Source organism: Notolabrus celidotus, chromosome 8 (assembly GCF_009762535.1).
Source record: "Notolabrus celidotus isolate fNotCel1 chromosome 8, fNotCel1.pri, whole genome shotgun sequence".
Classification (NCBI taxonomy): domain Eukaryota; kingdom Metazoa; phylum Chordata; class Actinopteri; order Labriformes; family Labridae; genus Notolabrus; species Notolabrus celidotus.
In genome coordinates, this window is record NC_048279.1 from 173,365 (window position 1) to 190,626 (window position 17,262).

At 41.7% G+C, this 17,262-nt stretch overlaps 1 protein-coding gene and 1 long non-coding RNA gene across 3 annotated transcripts; one reads left to right on the forward strand and one right to left on the reverse strand.

Annotated features, from left to right (window-relative positions):
- The first annotated feature begins 3,713 nt into the window (after positions 1-3,713).
- On the forward strand, positions 3,714-12,588 carry LOC117817800 (magnesium transporter protein 1). The gene is made up of 10 exons (XM_034690562.1): positions 3,714-3,901; positions 4,454-4,623; positions 4,695-4,812; positions 7,000-7,140; positions 7,222-7,362; positions 10,048-10,137; positions 10,227-10,290; positions 11,174-11,248; positions 11,388-11,478; positions 11,567-12,588. Exons 1-10 carry the CDS (start codon positions 3,821-3,823, stop codon positions 11,580-11,582), a joined length of 987 nt encoding a protein of 328 aa, XP_034546453.1. The 5' UTR covers positions 3,714-3,820; the 3' UTR covers positions 11,583-12,588.
- A 550-nt stretch (positions 12,589-13,138) lies between these two features.
- LOC117817716 lies at positions 13,139-17,131 on the reverse strand. 2 transcript variants are annotated; one of them, XR_004632187.1, is made up of 3 exons: positions 16,793-17,131; positions 13,382-13,484; positions 13,139-13,272 (listed from the first exon to the last, which is right to left on the reverse strand). It is a non-coding gene; the product is annotated as an uncharacterized LOC117817716 (long non-coding RNA). The 2 variants fall into 2 exon arrangements; XR_004632186.1 differs by having other exon boundaries at positions 13,378-13,484.
- Between the last annotated feature and the right edge of the window lie 131 nt (positions 17,132-17,262).

The following is a 17,262-nucleotide window of genomic DNA, read 5'->3' on the forward strand; positions in this document are numbered from 1 at the left end:
ATATACATAATGACGATACATTATAATCAAAATAATAATCATCAACTAAGAAATGGTTATTATGTATGTTTGTAATTTGTGGTTATTGTTTTGATTATAATTTATGGTTATTAATAACCACAGATAATAATATAAACAATAATCATAAACTACAAACATACATCATAATGATAAATTATAATCAAAACAATAATCATAAACTAATTTATGGTTATTATGTTTGTTTGTAGTTTATGATTATTGCTTCTTATCCAAATCAAAGTCTGATGAAGGGGCCTTTAGTTTCGGTGGTCCTTCTCTCTGGAACAAACTGCCCACTGGACTGTAGTACATACATACATACATACATACATACATACATACATACATACATACATACATACATACATACATACATACATACATACATACATACATACATACATACATATATACATACATACAAACATACAGTATGTATGTTTTGTTTTGTTTTTTTATTCAAGTTTGATGTTAACACTAATTGTTTAAGTTTGTTGTTATTTATTATAATTCTACAATTCTACAATTCTACAATTTCATTTAACAGACGCTTTTGTCCAAACGGCGTATAACACAAGCAAGAATTTAGACTAGAGGGGAAAACCTTAGTAAGTGCGACAAAGTGCTTCAAGTTGATTGGCCATAGGTTCTGCCATCTAGTGCCAGAAGAAGTGCCATTTTTTTGTCTTTCACAGGCAGAGCGTAGTAGGCGAGAGGGAGTGTAGACCTGGATGAGGGATTCCAGGTAAGCTGGAGCTGTATTTGTCACTGTTTTGTAGGCCAGAAGAAGAGCTTTGAATTTGATTCGAGCTGCCCCTGGAAGCCAGTGAAGAGAGATTAACAGCGGGGTGACGTGCTGTTTTGGGCAGGTTGAAGACCAGACGTGCTGCTGCATTCTGGATCATCTGCAGAGGTTGAAGTGTACACGCAGGGAGGCCTTCTAGAAGAGAGTTGCAGTAGTCAATGCGTGAAATCACCAGGGCCTGTACAAGAAGCTGTGTGGTCTGTTGCGTCAGGTAGGGTCTGATCCTACGGATGTTGTAGAGGGCATATCGACAAGACCAAGCAATCGAGGCCACGTGAACCTTAAAGGTCAGCTGGTCATCAATCATGACACCCAGATTTCTGGCAGAATTTGTGGGCACAAGTTGATTAGATTCAAGCATGACACTAACCTGTGGTTGAACGGAGGGACACTCTGAAAAGACATTAGCTCAGTTTTGGACAGATTTAGTTGAAGGTGGCGTTCCTTCATCCATGTGAAGATATCCGCCTGACACGCTGATATCCGAGCTGAGACAGTTGTGTCTTCGGTGGGAAAGACAGGAAAAGCTGGGTGTCGTCAGCATAGCAGTGATAGGAGAAGCCAAGGAAGCGGATCACTGCACCAAGTGAGGTGGTGTATAAGGAGAAGAATAGGGGACCAAGCACTGACCCCTGGGGTATCCCTGTCGATAAGCCATGTGAATCAGATACTTCTCCTCGCCATGATACTCTGAAAGATCTACCTGTGAGGTAGGACTGAAACCACGGGCAGGACAGATCCTGAGATGCTGAGTTCAGAGAGTGTGGAGAGGAGAATTTGATGGTTCACGTGTCAAAGGCAGCAGATAGGTCCAGTAGCAGTGGTACAGAGGACTGACCAGCAGCTCTAGCCAGTCGCAGTGATTCTGTGACTGACAGGAGAGCAGTCTCAGTGGAATGGTCATGCCTGAAGCCATATTGATTGGAGTCAATCAGGTTGTTCTTCTGCAGATACTCAGAAACTTGGTTAAAGATTGTGAGCTCGAGTATTTTGGACAGGAATGGCAGAAGTGAGACTGGCCTGTAGTTCTTAAGCTGGGTTGAGATTGGGCTTTTTAAGGTGACCTGCGCTTGCTTGGTGACCCGAGCTTGCTTGAAAGCAGTACGGAAGACACCGGTTTCCAAGGAGGAATGATAATGTGTGTGACTGCAGGTTTGATTGTTGGCAAGATGGTCTGCAGGATGCTGGTAGGAATTGGATTGAGATGACAGGTTGTTGGTTTTGAGTTCAGGAGAAGTCTGGAGACCTCGTCCTCACTCAGAGGAGCAAAAGAGCTGAGTGAAGCACCATTAGTAGGTTGGAGCTGACTGAGCTGGTCAGGCCAGTTATTTATTTTAATGCATGTGTATTATTTAAGTTTGTTATTTATGATTATGGTTTGATCATAATTTATGCTGATTATGTATGTTATTTTTGTTTTTTATTCAAGTTTGATGTTAATACTGATTGTTTAAGTTTGTTGTTATTTATTATAATTCACGTGTAGTATTTAAGTGTGTTATTTATGATTATGGTTTGATTATAATTTATGGTTATTATGTAGATTGGAAGACATGTCAACTGATGCTTGATAGTACAGTGAAAACCATTTGGAACTAAACACCATAGTTTTATTCTGAGAATGATGCGTTTTATTAGAATTACAGCTACAAATGTCTGATTTAATAAGAGCAACAATGGTTCAATAAAGAGCCGGCTCTCATTGCTGAGCCAAAATTATCTGAATGACTAAAAAGAGCCGGAACTCAAATCATTACTCCACAGATGAGTCTGACCATAGAGTCTGAGGCCCAATCTCAATGTCCACCCCCAAGCACTCACTGACTTTGAGGCGTGTTCCCGCTAAATCCGTAAGGGTTCAGGGCTGTCCCACTATCAAATCATCAAGTGTGTGAGGGATCTCTCACTGACTTTTTGATCCCTTTATGCTCCCTTTCTGTAAGTGGGTATTTTTGTAGACTTAGCGTAAGGGAATTACCAATAATTCCTAGCATTGTGACGTGAAACACTGGATTCCCAAGGGAAGCCCGCAAGCATGGAAAGGTAAACGAAAGCATTACATTTAAAAAAGTGCCAGTAAAAAATAAGCATAAAAGTTGCAATTTTTAAATATAGAAAACAGCCTGGAGAAGCATGGATGAAGTTTGGCAAGTGGACTGGTGGCTGGAGAGGTGCTGGTTCACTTGCCTGGGCACTGCAGAGGTGCCCTTGCGCAAGGCACCGAACCCCCAACTGCTCGGTCGACGGCAGTATCCTCACTCTGACATCTCTCCCTAAGCATGTTCACTGCATGTGTGTGCATTTGTATGTATATACCAAAAAAACTGTATGTGTAGCATGGGTGAAAAAATTGAATTTCCCCCGTGGGGATTAATAAAGTACCTTTAAAAAAAATTATCTATTCATCTTCACATACATGTGTATAAACAGTATAATTTATATATTGATAGTTATATAGCCTATTTAGATATTTTAAATGTTGTGGTTAAGCAGTCTGTACACTAAGAGCCTGGATCACATGGCAGTCAGTTATCCCTTAAGCGCCTTGAATTTGAGGAAAATAAAATTGTGCAGTAAAAATTCCTAATGTCGCTAAGGTGAGCTTGTGACGTCATGCAGGTCACGTGAGAGGTCTAAAAAGTGCTGTCCCATTCCAGTTCATAGGTTTGGGTTTTGAGCCCTTCCAGCCTCCTACCCTCAATCACTTTCCAGCTGACGTCAATTAAGTAAAGAATGGCTCAGGGCTCAGGGTTTAGGGAGGACATTGAGATTGGGCCCATCACATAGATCTGAAAGAGCACTGCCCACTCTTGGACAGTAGGGGGTGGTGATGCGAAGAAAATAAATAAAACCTGTCTGGAACAAGGAGAAGAAGGAGCAGCGTTGTGATTTGCTGTTGGAGCTAACGTAGTTCTTTGCAGCGCTGTGATTGGCTGGGCGCTGACCAATTGAAGGCTGACAGGAGTGTACATTGGTGTTAGCAGCGTTAGCAAGATGTTTGTAAAACTTTGTGTTTGTGTGTTTATCGTGTTTTTTTTGCACCATAAAGCAGCTGAAGCGCAGAAGAAGAAAGAGGTAAAACATTTCACACATCATGTACTGACGGGAATACTTTAATCCAGACACATATGTTTCCAGAACGATTTTAAAGTTAGTCCGTGCCATTCTGGGGTTTAGCTTCCGGCTAACAGAAACCAGCTAACGTGTTGTAGAGGGTTGAAAACATTTTGAAACTTTATTTAAAGAATATCCCGACAGCGTAAACCTGGTACCTGTGGTCCAGGAGATAAGTTTCAGTTGATATGAGCCGAGTACACTCAACTGAGTCACCTGTCAAAGTGTATCTGTTTGTTTTTTCTATCAAACTTTATTTAAACATGTGTAAGTTTAATGTTCTGTTTGAACTCAGATACATAAAGAAGGGGGTTCATTTTATGTCACAGAGGTGAATGGAACGTCTGTTTATAAATCAACAAGTTTAAACAAGTGAGTTCATTAACATTTACACACCCTGTTGTGTGTGCGTGCGTGCGTGTGTGCGTGTGTGCGTGCGTGAGTGTGTGTGCGCGTGCCTGTGTGTGTTTGTCTGCCTGTGTGCATGTGTCTATCTGTATCTGTATCTTGCAGACATTGCTGTCAGAGAAAGTGTCTCAGATGATGGACTGGGCGTCGAAGCGTTCAGTCATCAGGATGAATGGAGACAAGTTCAGACGCTTTGTTAAAGCTCCACCCAGGAACTACTCTGTGGTCATCATGTTTACAGCGCTGCAGCCCCAGAGACAGTGTGGAGTCTGCAGGTAAAACCTGGATTACAGGTATAGTCAGCTTTATAATGGACATGATGATTGAATATTTATTCCTATCTCAGACAAGCTGACGAGGAGTTCCAGGTCCTGGCTAATTCCTGGAGATACTCATCTGCCTTCACTAACAGAATCTTCTTTGCCTCGGTCGACTTCGACGAAGGATCAGACGTCTTCCAAATGGTGAGATCACTGCTTATTCATGTTCTCACACTCAGTTAGACTCACTCTGTCAGACTCACGCTCTGTCAGACTCACACTCTGTCAGACTCACGCTCTGTCAGACTCACACTCTGTTAGACTCGCACTCTGTTAGACTTGCACTCTGTTAGACTCACACTGTTAGACTCACACTCTGTCAGACTCACGCTCTGTCAGACTCACGCTCTGTCAGACTCACGCTCTGTCAGACTCACACTCTGTTAGACTCACACTCTGTTAGACTTGCACTCTGTTAGACTCACACTGTCAGACTCACACTCTGTCAGACTCACGCTCTGTTAGACTCACACTCTGTCAGACTCACACTCTGTCAGACTCACACTCTGTCAGACTCACACTCTGTCTGACTCACACTCTGTCAGTCTCACTCTGTTATACTCACGCTGTTAGACTCACTCTGTCAGACTCACACTCTGTCAGACTCACTCTCAGACTCACACTCTGTCAGACTCACACTCTGTCAGACTCACACTCTGTCAGACTCACACTGTTAGACTTCCACTCTGTCAGACTCACACCCTGTCAGACTCACTCTGTTAGACTCACTCTGTCAGACTCACTCTTTCAGACTCACACTCTGTCAGACTCACTCTGTTAGACTCACTCTGTTAGACTTACACTCTGTCAGACTCACTCTGTTAGACTCACGCTGTTAGACTCACTCTGTCAGACTCACACCCTGTCAGTCTCACGCTCTGTCAGTCTCACGCTCTGTCAGACTCACTCTGTCAGACTCACACTCTGTCTGACTCACACTCTGTCAGACTCACACTCTTTGAGACACACACTCTGTGAGACGCACACTCTGTCAGACTCACACTCTGTCAGACTCACACTCTGTCAGACTCACTCTGTTAGACTTACACTCTGTCAGTCTCACTCTGTTATACTCACGCTGTTAGACTCACTCTGTCAGACTCACACTCTGTCAGACTCACTCTCAGACTCACACTCTGTCAGACTCACACTCTGTCAGACTCACACTCTGTCAGACTCACACTCTGTCAGACTCACACTGTTAGACTTCCACTCTGTCAGACTCACACCCTGTCAGACTCACTCTGTTAGACTCACTCTGTCAGACTCACTCTTTCAGACTCACACTCTGTCAGACTCACTCTGTTAGACTCACGCTGTTAGACTCACTCTGTCAGACTCACACCCTGTCAGTCTCACGCTCTGTCAGTCTCACGCTCTGTCAGACTCACTCTGTCAGACTCACACTCTGTCAGACTCACACTCTGTCAGACTCACTCTGTTAGACTCACGCTGTTAGACTCACTCTGTCAGACTCACACTGTTAGACTCACTCTGTCAGTCTCACACTCTGTCAGTCTCACGCTCTGTCAGACTCACTCTGTCAGACTCACACTCTGTCAGACTCACACTCTGTTAGACTCACTCTGTTAGACTCACTCTGTCAGACTCACATTCTGTCAGACTCACACTGTTAGACTCACACTCTGTTAGACTCACACTCTGTTAGACTCACGCTGTTAGACTCACTATGTTAGACTCACACTCTGTCAGACTCACTCTGTTAGACTCACACTCTGTCAGACTTACACTCTGTCAGACTCACTCTGTCAGAGTCACACTCTGTCTAACTTACACTCTGTTAGACTCACACTCTGTCAGAGTCACACTCTGTTAGACTCACACTCTGTCAGAGTCACACTCTGTTAGACGCACACTCTGTTAGACGCACACTCTGTCAGACTCACACTCTGTTAGACTCACACTCTGTCAGACTCACACTCTGTTAGACTCACACTCTGTTAGACTTGCACTCTGTTAGACTCACACTGTTAGACTCACTCTGTCAGACTCACACTCTGTTAGACTCACACTCTATCAGACTCACACTCTGTTAGACTTGCACTCTGTTAGACTCACACTGTTAGACTCACTCTGTCAGACTCACACTCTGTTAGACTCACACCCTATCAGACTCACACTCTGTTAGACTCACACTCTGTTAGACTTGCACTCTGTTAGACTCACTCTGTTAGACTCACTCTGTTAGACTCACTCTGTTAGACTCACTCTGTCAGACTCACACTCTGTCAGACTCACACTCTGTCAGACTGTTTTATTAATGAGAAAAACTCAGCTGTAGTGTAATATATGTAAACTTGTGTGTTTCAGCTGAACATGAACTCTGCTCCCACCTTCCTCCACTTCCCGTACAAAGGGAAACCTCGGCGCACCGACACTTATGAACTGCAGGTTCGAGGGTTTGCTGCTGAGCAGCTAGCTCGCTGGGTTGCTGACAGAACAGATGTACAGGTAACTCTCAACTGAGGCTTAGAACACTTGCATGATGAAGATGATAGTGATGGTGATGATGAAGGCTCTTTTGTCCTTCAGATCAGGGTGATCCGTCCTCCAAGCTATGCTGGTCCTCTGCTGCTCGGCTTTCTGCTCGCTGTGATTGGAGGACTCGCCTACCTGCGCAGACACAACCTGGAGTTCCTGTTTAACAAGAACGTGTGGGCCTTCTCTGCACTGGTAACACACACACACAAACACACACACACACGCACATGCACACGTTTTATCCCTCCATCCATCTGTGAGATGTGTGTACTTCCCCTCTTTAAGTGGATCTCTGACCTGGTTCTTTAAAAACAGGATGACTCAGTGTGGTTCTCTGACAGGCAGGTGTGAATGCTCCATCATGGTCAGGTATCTGTAGTTCCAACCTCTGGACCGTCTCTGTCTGATCATCCTTTCATGTGATATATATACACGACCAGTCAAAAGCTTGGAAACACCTTCTCTTGTATTTATTGCAATGATTGTAAACACTGTAGATTAATACTGAAGAAATCAATACTATGAAAGAACATATATGGAATTATTGAATGAACAACAAAGTGTTAAACAAAGCAGAGTATGTTTTATATTTTAGATTCTGTAAAGTAGCCCCCTTTTTCCTTCATGACAGCTTTGCACACTCTTGGTATTCTCTCAGTCTGCTTCATGAAGTGGTCTCCTGGAATGGTTTCTAATGAACATGAGCCTTGTCAAGAGTTCATTTGTAGAATGACTTGCCTTCTTAATGTGTTTGAGACCATCAGTTGTGTTGTTGGATAGTCCTATTTGACTACTGTTGTAATCCAGATTATGGTAAAACCAGATTATTTCATAGTTTTGATGTCTTCAGTATTAATCTACAATGTTGAAAATAGTTAAAATAAATAAAAGCCATTGAATGAGAAGGTGTGTCCAAACATTTCACTGGTAGTGTTTGTCAGTCACTCACACTTGGTAAGAGATGGTGTGTGGGCTTGTTTGAAGTTTAAACAATGAAAACACTGCATCTTGTTGTTATTTTGACCATTTGGTCCTTTTCTGCAAATCAATGCTTTAAATGGAATATGGTTTCTTCCTCTGAAGTTCGACAGCGCCCCACCCTTACACCTCCATGCCTTACACACATTGCAGGAGAGACGTAGGCTTCAGTATCCAAGCCTTGAAGTGGTAGTATGTAAGAGCCAGAGCTATTCACCACAACTGACCCCTGTGGCTCAGTACCATGCACATATAGACTGTGTGAGTTAATGGAGAGATAGTCTGGAAACAATAGAGAACTATCTACACACACCTAATTTCTCAGTTTACAGACGTTGGTGGTATTAGGATAGAAACTGCAGCTTTGAAACCCATTCAAAACACGTGTTTTGATCCTGTAATTACTACACCAGAAAACAAAGTTCTGAGTTACTCATTGATGTGAACCAAACCACAGGGACTGAAAATTGTGATTTTTACCATTGAACACCAGTTTGCACCATTTTCTCTGTTTTCAACCTTTTGCCAAATTCATCACCAGACCAGTAGAGGGCAGTAAAACAAAGATGAATGCCATTCATCACAGATGACACCATAGAAGCAGATGGACAGGCAGGTATCATTATGAGCAACACAACAGTTAGCCTGTTAGCATGAAGAGACTCAGCTGGTCTGTTTTAGATGGTGCTATATTTCATCACAGATGGATTCACTGAATCAACACGTGAGAGGAGATAAGCGCGAGTAGCAAAGACGTTTCAACACGGCTTTAAAATCCTTTTGAACTCAAAAAGCCGTGGCAGAGATCGACCGGTGTTTTGGTTTAAACGGCGACCCTGTTAACTGGAGACTTTCAGCCGGATGCATCCCTCATAAACGTCTTTAGACCATCATTAAATATCTGATGAGGATATTTTGAAATCTTAATAAAAACTAAACTAGTTTGCATTCCCAGGAACTCCCTCTGTGTTTCAACAGCTGTGTAAACTCCACAAACACTGACACGTTCAGCTGAAGGTCTCCAGTTTACAGGGTCACTTTTAAAACTGTAACACCGGGAGAGACACATTCACGGTGGGCTGAGAGAAGACTACTGTTACAAGCTGCTAAATCAAGAGAATCACAGCTTCTTCTTTTGAAAAGTACACACACATACAAAAAAGATAGAACAAATAAAAACTAATGAAAGAAAGAGAAATCAAGTGAATCACTGATGTCTGTGATGTTATTGTGGACGGGGGGAATAATACCCCCTTAGTAGGGGCTTTTCGTGGGGGGAGATTATCTACCCCTGAACTAAATTTAGACCCTGGGTCCATCAGTTGAAACGCACGTAGTTCAGGGGTAAAGTTCCTCTGTTCGAAAAACGCCTTATGAGTACCAACGGGCAAATGGGTTCAAACTTTTTTGTGTTTACTGCATATCTTGAGATGTCTAGAAGTGGTGTATGTGTGTGTTTAGTGAAATTATTGTGTGGATGTGTGTATGTCTGTAGCCAAAATTGGAGTAATGAATTCCCATTGAATTCAATTGAATCATTCATTGATCCAATTGAATCCCCATCGAAAAGCACAAAACACTCAAAGTTTGAATCCCGTTTCTGTGCAGAAAAAAAAATCCTCCTTCTTTTCAAAACAGCTTTGATCTTGTAGGTTTCCCTTCAATCTATGATGTTTACTGTTTCAGCTGTTTCAACGATCTACTCACACCTAATATCAGTGTTAACATAACATATAACACAATGTCTGTCTATCGTAAAACTGTGTGTGTGTGTGTGTGTGTGTGTGTGTGTGTGTGTGTGTGTGTGTGTGTGTGTGTGTGTGTGTGTGTGTGTGTGTGTGTGTGTGTGTGTGTGTGTGTGTGTGTGTGTGTGTGTGTGTGTGTGTGTGTGTGTGTCAGTGTTTCGCCCTTATCATGACTTCAGGTCAGATGTGGAATCATATCAGAGGACCACCGTACGCTCACAAGAACCCGAGCACTGGACAAGTGGTAACAGAATCACACTGTTCACTTTAAAAACACACTCTTTATTTGTGTCAAATGTGTATATTCAGTGTGTGTGCATGTGTGTGTTACAGAGTTACATTCATGGCAGCAGTCAGGCTCAGTTTGTGGCTGAGACTCACATCGTCCTCCTCTTCAGTATCCTTCATCAAGTCATGTTTAAAATGATGTAAAAGAAAAACATTTTCTGGTTTGTAAATCATGTCAAGATATATCCTCCACCTCCTCTACCTTCTCTTTCCTTCTGCCTTCTCCACCTCCTCCTTACATCCAAATTCCTTCCACCAGATCCGTGTCCGGTCCGTCTCCAATCCGTCACAGCACCGGATCTGATAGGTATCTATTCTAGTCAATGTGTTAACTTCCACTGGATCCTCTCCGTTGCGTTCCGGCTGCGTCTCTGATCCGGCAGGTTGGAGTCCTCCGGATCAAATACACAAGACTTCTATTTCTGCTGGATGCTGGAGCACGACGCATCAATCTCAACAGAGCAGATGGAGCGGGACAGGAAGTCAGGTTTCACCAAAACAAAATGAAAACATCCGGTTAATTTTCAGAATAAAACACTCTGTGTTATCACCAGATCGTATTTCACTTAACTACAACAACAAACCAAAGTCATGATGAGCGGAGCCAGGCCTGGAGTCAACAGGTCAGAGGTTTTCAGAGGACCAGAAAGACAACATGGATGAGGAGAGGAGGAGGAGAATCCTTGATTCAGGAATTACTGTGGGAAAACCTCGGTCACATGACTCCAGCTGTCCGGAGGTCCTGCTCCGTGCTGAGTTCTGAAAACACAACCAGTGGGTGTTGACGGACAAGAGAGCACGGAGCTGGACCACAGCGGATCAAACACAGACTGGACACGGATCTGGTGGAAGTCCCGGGTTATTCTTCTCTTTTCCCTTCATCTCTTCCTCCTCCTCCTCCCTCCCCCTCCCTCCTCTGTAATAAACATGTGTCTGCCCTTTGTCATCTTCATCCTTACCTGTGTTGTTGTGCACCTTCACCTGAGTGACAGATGCTGCCATCACTGTTGGGATGGTGCTGCTGTGTGAGGCTGCGACCTCTGACCTGGACATTGGAAAAAGAAAGAGTGAGAGCGCGTTCACACCCACACACATCACAGCGGAACCTCTTCTGTCTGAACACATGCAGGCCCTGTTCCTTTCTGACAACTGTGTGCGTGTGTGCGCGTGTGTGTGTGCGTGTGTGTGTGTGTGTGTGCGTGGCAGTAATGTGTGTTGCAGGTATAGGTCTGGTGATGCTCTTCTTCAGCTGGCTTCTCTCCATCTTCAGAGCAAAGTATCATGGTTACCCATACAGGTGTGTTTTACATTTAATCTGTTGGGATTGGCTGAGATCAATCCTGGTTTCCCATTGGCTGATTGTCTCTCTTCCCCTGCCCCCCCAGCTTCCTGTTGAGTTGAAGAGACGTCCACTCAGTGACATCCTCAGGTCACCCTGTCAGCAGGCCGCTCTCCATGACAACATGCCTGTTTTATCAGCCATGGCTTGTTCTCCGGGAGTCTCAGCTCACACACACAGACACACAGACACACAGACACACACACACACACACACACACACACACACACACACACACACACACACACACACACACACACACACACACACACACACACACACACACACACACACACACACACACACACACACACACACACACACTGAGAGAGAGAGTCAGTGCTTGTATAAAGACTGTTGATCTGTGGAATCGACTATTCAGTTGATGTCAGTGATGATAACTGAAGTCTCTTCTCCAGCTCTGAGTCAGACCCAACATCTTTCAGGACCACAGGGGCTGTCAATCAAACAAAGACCACCCCTCTATTAGCCCTCTCTCTCTCTCTCTCTCTCTCTCTCTCTCTCTCTGTCTCTCTCTGTCTCTCTCTTTCTCTCTTTCTCTCTTTCTCTCTCTCTCTCTCTCTCTCTCTCTCTCTCTCTCTGTCTCTCTCTGTGTCTCTCTCAGGGTTAAAAACCAGTATGAATCATTGGTTCTTTTATTAATAAATACAAAGACTAATAATAGAACTGAATAAATACTGCATAATAAATAAACAAACTCATGATGTACAAACACAAAAAAGTTTGTGAAGAACAGAACGTCTGATCAAACTTTTCCTCATGAGCTATGTTTGGATATGGTCATCATAGTGTTATGAAATGTTTGTTCTGAAATCAATGAGTTCAGTTTTTCTGATTTTGCCCTGTTTACTGAAACAAATAATCTGATTGTGTCCTTTATGCTAATCTGAGATCATTGTGAGGCAGAGCGAGGACAGATTTCAGAGTTCAGGTGGGAAATATAAACTTCCTCAAAAGAAGGAGGATAATTGTCTGTGGTGCTTTTGAAACCAGTTTGTACCTGAACATTAAACTGATGTCAGATATTAAAGTGCCTTAACCTTTGAACCTGTGCGTGCTTTTATTTCTGTTCTCTCAAAAAGAACAGGAATGTTCTTTAACGAAGGTGTGTAGAGTTCAGCTGAATGTGATGCGTCTGTGATGGACCCACAGCTTCTGCTAATCCAAGAAGCAGAGACTGTCAGCAGACAAACTGTGGAATGTTTTGCAGACGCATCTGAGCTCTGGTAGAAGCTGTGAGAGGGACCCTTTCATGTTTAGGATATAAAAACAATAACAAAGCCGCAAGCAGCGATGAACGGGCCCTCGCACATCTGTAGCAACCGCCTGTTATGCAGGTGTTACTGTGCTGTTCCTAATTAGGCCTATGCTCCAACAGTGGTCCTTAGGGGTGGAACAGTACACACAAATTTCGGTTTGATTTGGTTCTGTATTTTGAAGCTTTGGTTCGGCAGTTTTCGGTATGGTAAGGAAAAAAGAAAAAAGTAACAATTTGTTTTCCTTTATTGGGACTTAAAGAACTTTTACACACCATCTAAAGTGGAGCATTGTCAGTCGTGCCTTGTAGGCTTTCTCAGATTTTTCTTTACTTTTTTACATTTCCAATGAAATATAATTTTAAAAAGTATTATTTAAATACGTACCCTTGCGAATCAGGTGAGAAACTGAAAAAAAAACCCTTCCTGTTGGGATTTCACCATGACATTAGGAATCTTTGCTGTAGGTCTTGGCCTGATAGATATGGGAAAAAAATTTCAGTGTCAAACATGAAGTCCAAGTTTTAGCTGAAAGAATGTTCAATGTCGATACATAACTTTTGTTGAAAATGTCACTTACAGACCTCAGCTCTCCCACTCTGCCTCCACTCAATTGGTAGTGGTGGTGGACAAAGTCCACGTCTTCATGACTGAAGTCAGAGTATAGGTCGCCCTGGTCAAACATTACTCCAACACAAGTGAAAGTGAGGGAAGTTAATATTAAAGATGGTGAGTGTTCAGACCACAAGGAAAAGCTTTGGTATTTCAATCTGCTGAGTAAAACTGTGGAGCAGACTCAATATGGAGCTGCAGCAACGTCAGAACATAATCCAGTTCAAGATGAAGTATAAAGAAATAATTTTCATGAGGCACAAAGAGGAAGACAAGTGTTGAGAATCATGAGGGGTTTACATTTGACTGTAGGTGTAAATATGAAGATAGGATATGAAGATTTGTTTAGTGGGAATGTGTTCGTATAATGCCAGAAAATAGTAAATGAAGGGGTAGGATTAGATAAGTTTGAACTTCTTCCTACTCCTTTTAGTAAAGTAAAATGTTTCAGTGCTTGCTAATGGAACTGATTGATTTGGGTTTTGTTGTATAACTATTTCTTCTTTTTTACGATTTTTCCAATTTTACTTTTACAAGATCGAAATAAAGACATCAAATCAAATCAAATCATAGTTGTTCAGTCAGAATCAGAATCAGAATCAGAATCAGAATCAGCTTTATTCGCCAAGTATGCTTGAACACACAAGGAATTTGACTTCAGTAAACTATGCTCTCTTTGTACAAGGCAGAATAGGAATAAGAATAAGAACTACAATAAAAAATAAAATAAAAATATAATAACAATAACCTTAGCTATAAATACAAAGAAACAACAAATAGGCTTGACTAATATGTACAGGCTAAAATAATATGATAAAGTGCAGTCAGATTCTGACTTGAGTTAAAGTCCTGGAGTACTTGCTTTTAAAAATACTGAAGTATTCAAAGTACTTTTTAAAATATCTCTAAACGTATTTTCACAAAGCATGAGGTCAGTCAAGAATGCATGGGTGTACATTCTGCTCCATTCTGTTTATCTAGAAAACATGATTTCATATCTAAAAAGAATACCATGAAATATAAACTAAGTTACTACAAGCACAGACAAGTTTACAATGTTCCTCTGGAATCAAAGCAGTGTGTTGGACTATTCAGAGAGATGATGGTATTATAAACTAAAGTCTGTAAGATTGGTTAGCTAACGCTGCTAACTCACCACACCTGCATTATAATTCACTGGGTCTCTTGTGTGGACATTAAAGCTACTGATCCCACCTGATGAACTTAAACTGAGCTGATGAGCAGCTCCACACTAACGCTGCCATCACCTGTGTGCCTGCAGCAGAAGTCTTTGTGTTAAAGGCAAAACATGAAGGTTTCAGAGCAGAATAAAAAATTTTTAGGATAATTGCATATTAACAGCCTCTCAGGCTGAACTTTAAAACCTCATACTTCTGAGAACAAACTGAATGGTGTGTGTGTATATATACATATATACAGTATATAAACACACACACACACACACACACACACACACACACACACACACACACACACATATATATATATATATACACTACCGTTCAAAAGTTTGGGGTCACCCAGACAATTTTGTGTTTTTCATGAAAACTCACACTTTCATTTATCAAATGAGTTACAAAATAAATAGAAAATATAGTCAAGACATTGAGAATTTTAGAAATAATGATTTTTAGTTGAAATAATAATTTTGTCCTTCAAACTTTGCTTTCATCAAAGAATGCTCCTTTTGCAGCAATTACAGCATTGCAGACCTTTGGCATTCTAGCAGTTAATTTGTTGAGGGAATCTGAAGAAATGTCACCCCACGCCTCCTGAAGCACCTCCCACAAGTTGGATTTGCTTGATGGGCACTTCTTGCGTACCATACGGTCAAGCTGCTCCCACAACAGCTCAATGGGGTTGAGATCTGGTGACTGTGCTGTCCACTCCATTACAGACAGAATACCAGCTGCCTGCTTCTTCCCTAAATAGTTCTTGCATAATTTTGAAGTGTGCTTTGGGTCATTGTCCTGTTGTAGGAGGAAATTGGCTCCAATCAAGCGCTGTCCACAGGGTATGGCATGGCGTTGCAAAATTGAGTAATAGCCTTCATTATTCAAAATCCCTTATATTTGGTACAAATCTCCCACTTTACCAGCACCAAAGCAGCCCCAGACCATCACATTACCTCCACCATGCTTAACAGATGGTGTCAGGCAGTTCAGGACCTGTGAGGCGTCTATTTCTCAAACTAGAGACTCCACTGTACTTGTCTTCTTGCTCAGTTGTGCACCGGGGCCTCTCACTTCTCTTGCTACTCTGGTTAGAGCCTGTTTGTGCTGTTCTCTGAAGGGAGTAGTACACATTGTTGTAGGAAATGTTCAGTTTCTTGGAAATTTCTCGCATGGAATAGCCTTCATTTCTAAGAACAAGAATAGACTGTGGAGTTTCATATGAAAGTTCTCTTTTTCTGGCCATTTTGAGAGTATAATCGAACCCACAAATGTGATGCTCCAGATACTCAACTAGCTCAAAGAAAGGCCAGTTTTACAGCTTCTCTAACCAGCAAAACTGTTTTCAGCTGTGCTAACGTAACTGCACAAGGGTTTTCAAGATGTTTCTAATCATCCAATAGCTTTCTAACGCGATTAGCAAACACAATGTACCATTAGAACACTGGAGTGATGGTTGCTGGAAATGAGCCTCTATACACCTATGTAGATATTCCATTAAAAACCAGACGTTTGCAGCTAGAATAGTCATTTACCGCATTAACAATGTATAGAGTGTATTTCTAATTAATTTAATGTTATCTTCATTGAAAAAAACAGTGCTTTTCTTTCAAAAATAAGGAAATTTCTAAGTGACCTCAAACTTTTGAACGGTAGTGTATATACAGTATATATACACAATCACACACACACACACACATACACACACACACACATATATATATATATATATATTTATATACAGTATATAAACACACACACACACAAACACACACACACACATACTGTATATACAAATATATATATATATATATAAATATATATATATATACAGTATATAAACACACACACACACACACACATATATAAATATATATATATATATATATATATATATATATATATATACAGTATATATACACACACCCACGTGTGTGTGTGTGTGTGTGTGTCTGTGTGTGTGTGTGTGTGTGTGTGTGTGTGTGTTTTATGTGTGTGTTGGTGTGTGTTTAGATCTTTAGATACTGTATATAAGCCTATGTAGCCTGAGTTCAGGGCCGTAACCAAGATTTGACAAATACCGAGGTCAAAATTTGGTTCAGATGGCACACTATGCATCTTCTGACACCGAATACCTCAACCATGGATATTTATCCTCCCATTTATTGCTGTATTGTAACAGCCTCTTACCAAACCAAAGTCCTCTTTCCGTTCCTTCATCCACTGTCTGTCCCTGTCTGTCCTCACTTGTCTCTCCTGCTAAATTGTAAGGAGGATCATGAAGTTAAATAAAATACACCTCCTTCATATCAACATTGAGACACATTTAAATCATTCAAATACTAAATAGTGACACAACAGCACAAGAGTAAAAGTAAAATGCAGGTTATACAATGATCCTATTACTCTTACAGTTGGTATGTTGTTAAATTCAGGCTATATAAGTTCCATTATGATTGCCACAGAAAACCTCTATGGTCATTACATTGTTTGAACTGGATGAGGACAGTATTGTTTGTTTAACATCAGTGTGTGTGTATAGTATATGGTACAATGATAATCCTGTCCTGGGTGGGGAACTGTGGGCAGCACTTGATTCTCACTCACCGCTTTTCTTTTTTTTCCTCCCCCATCATCCTCTTCCTGTCCCCGTTTTTTCC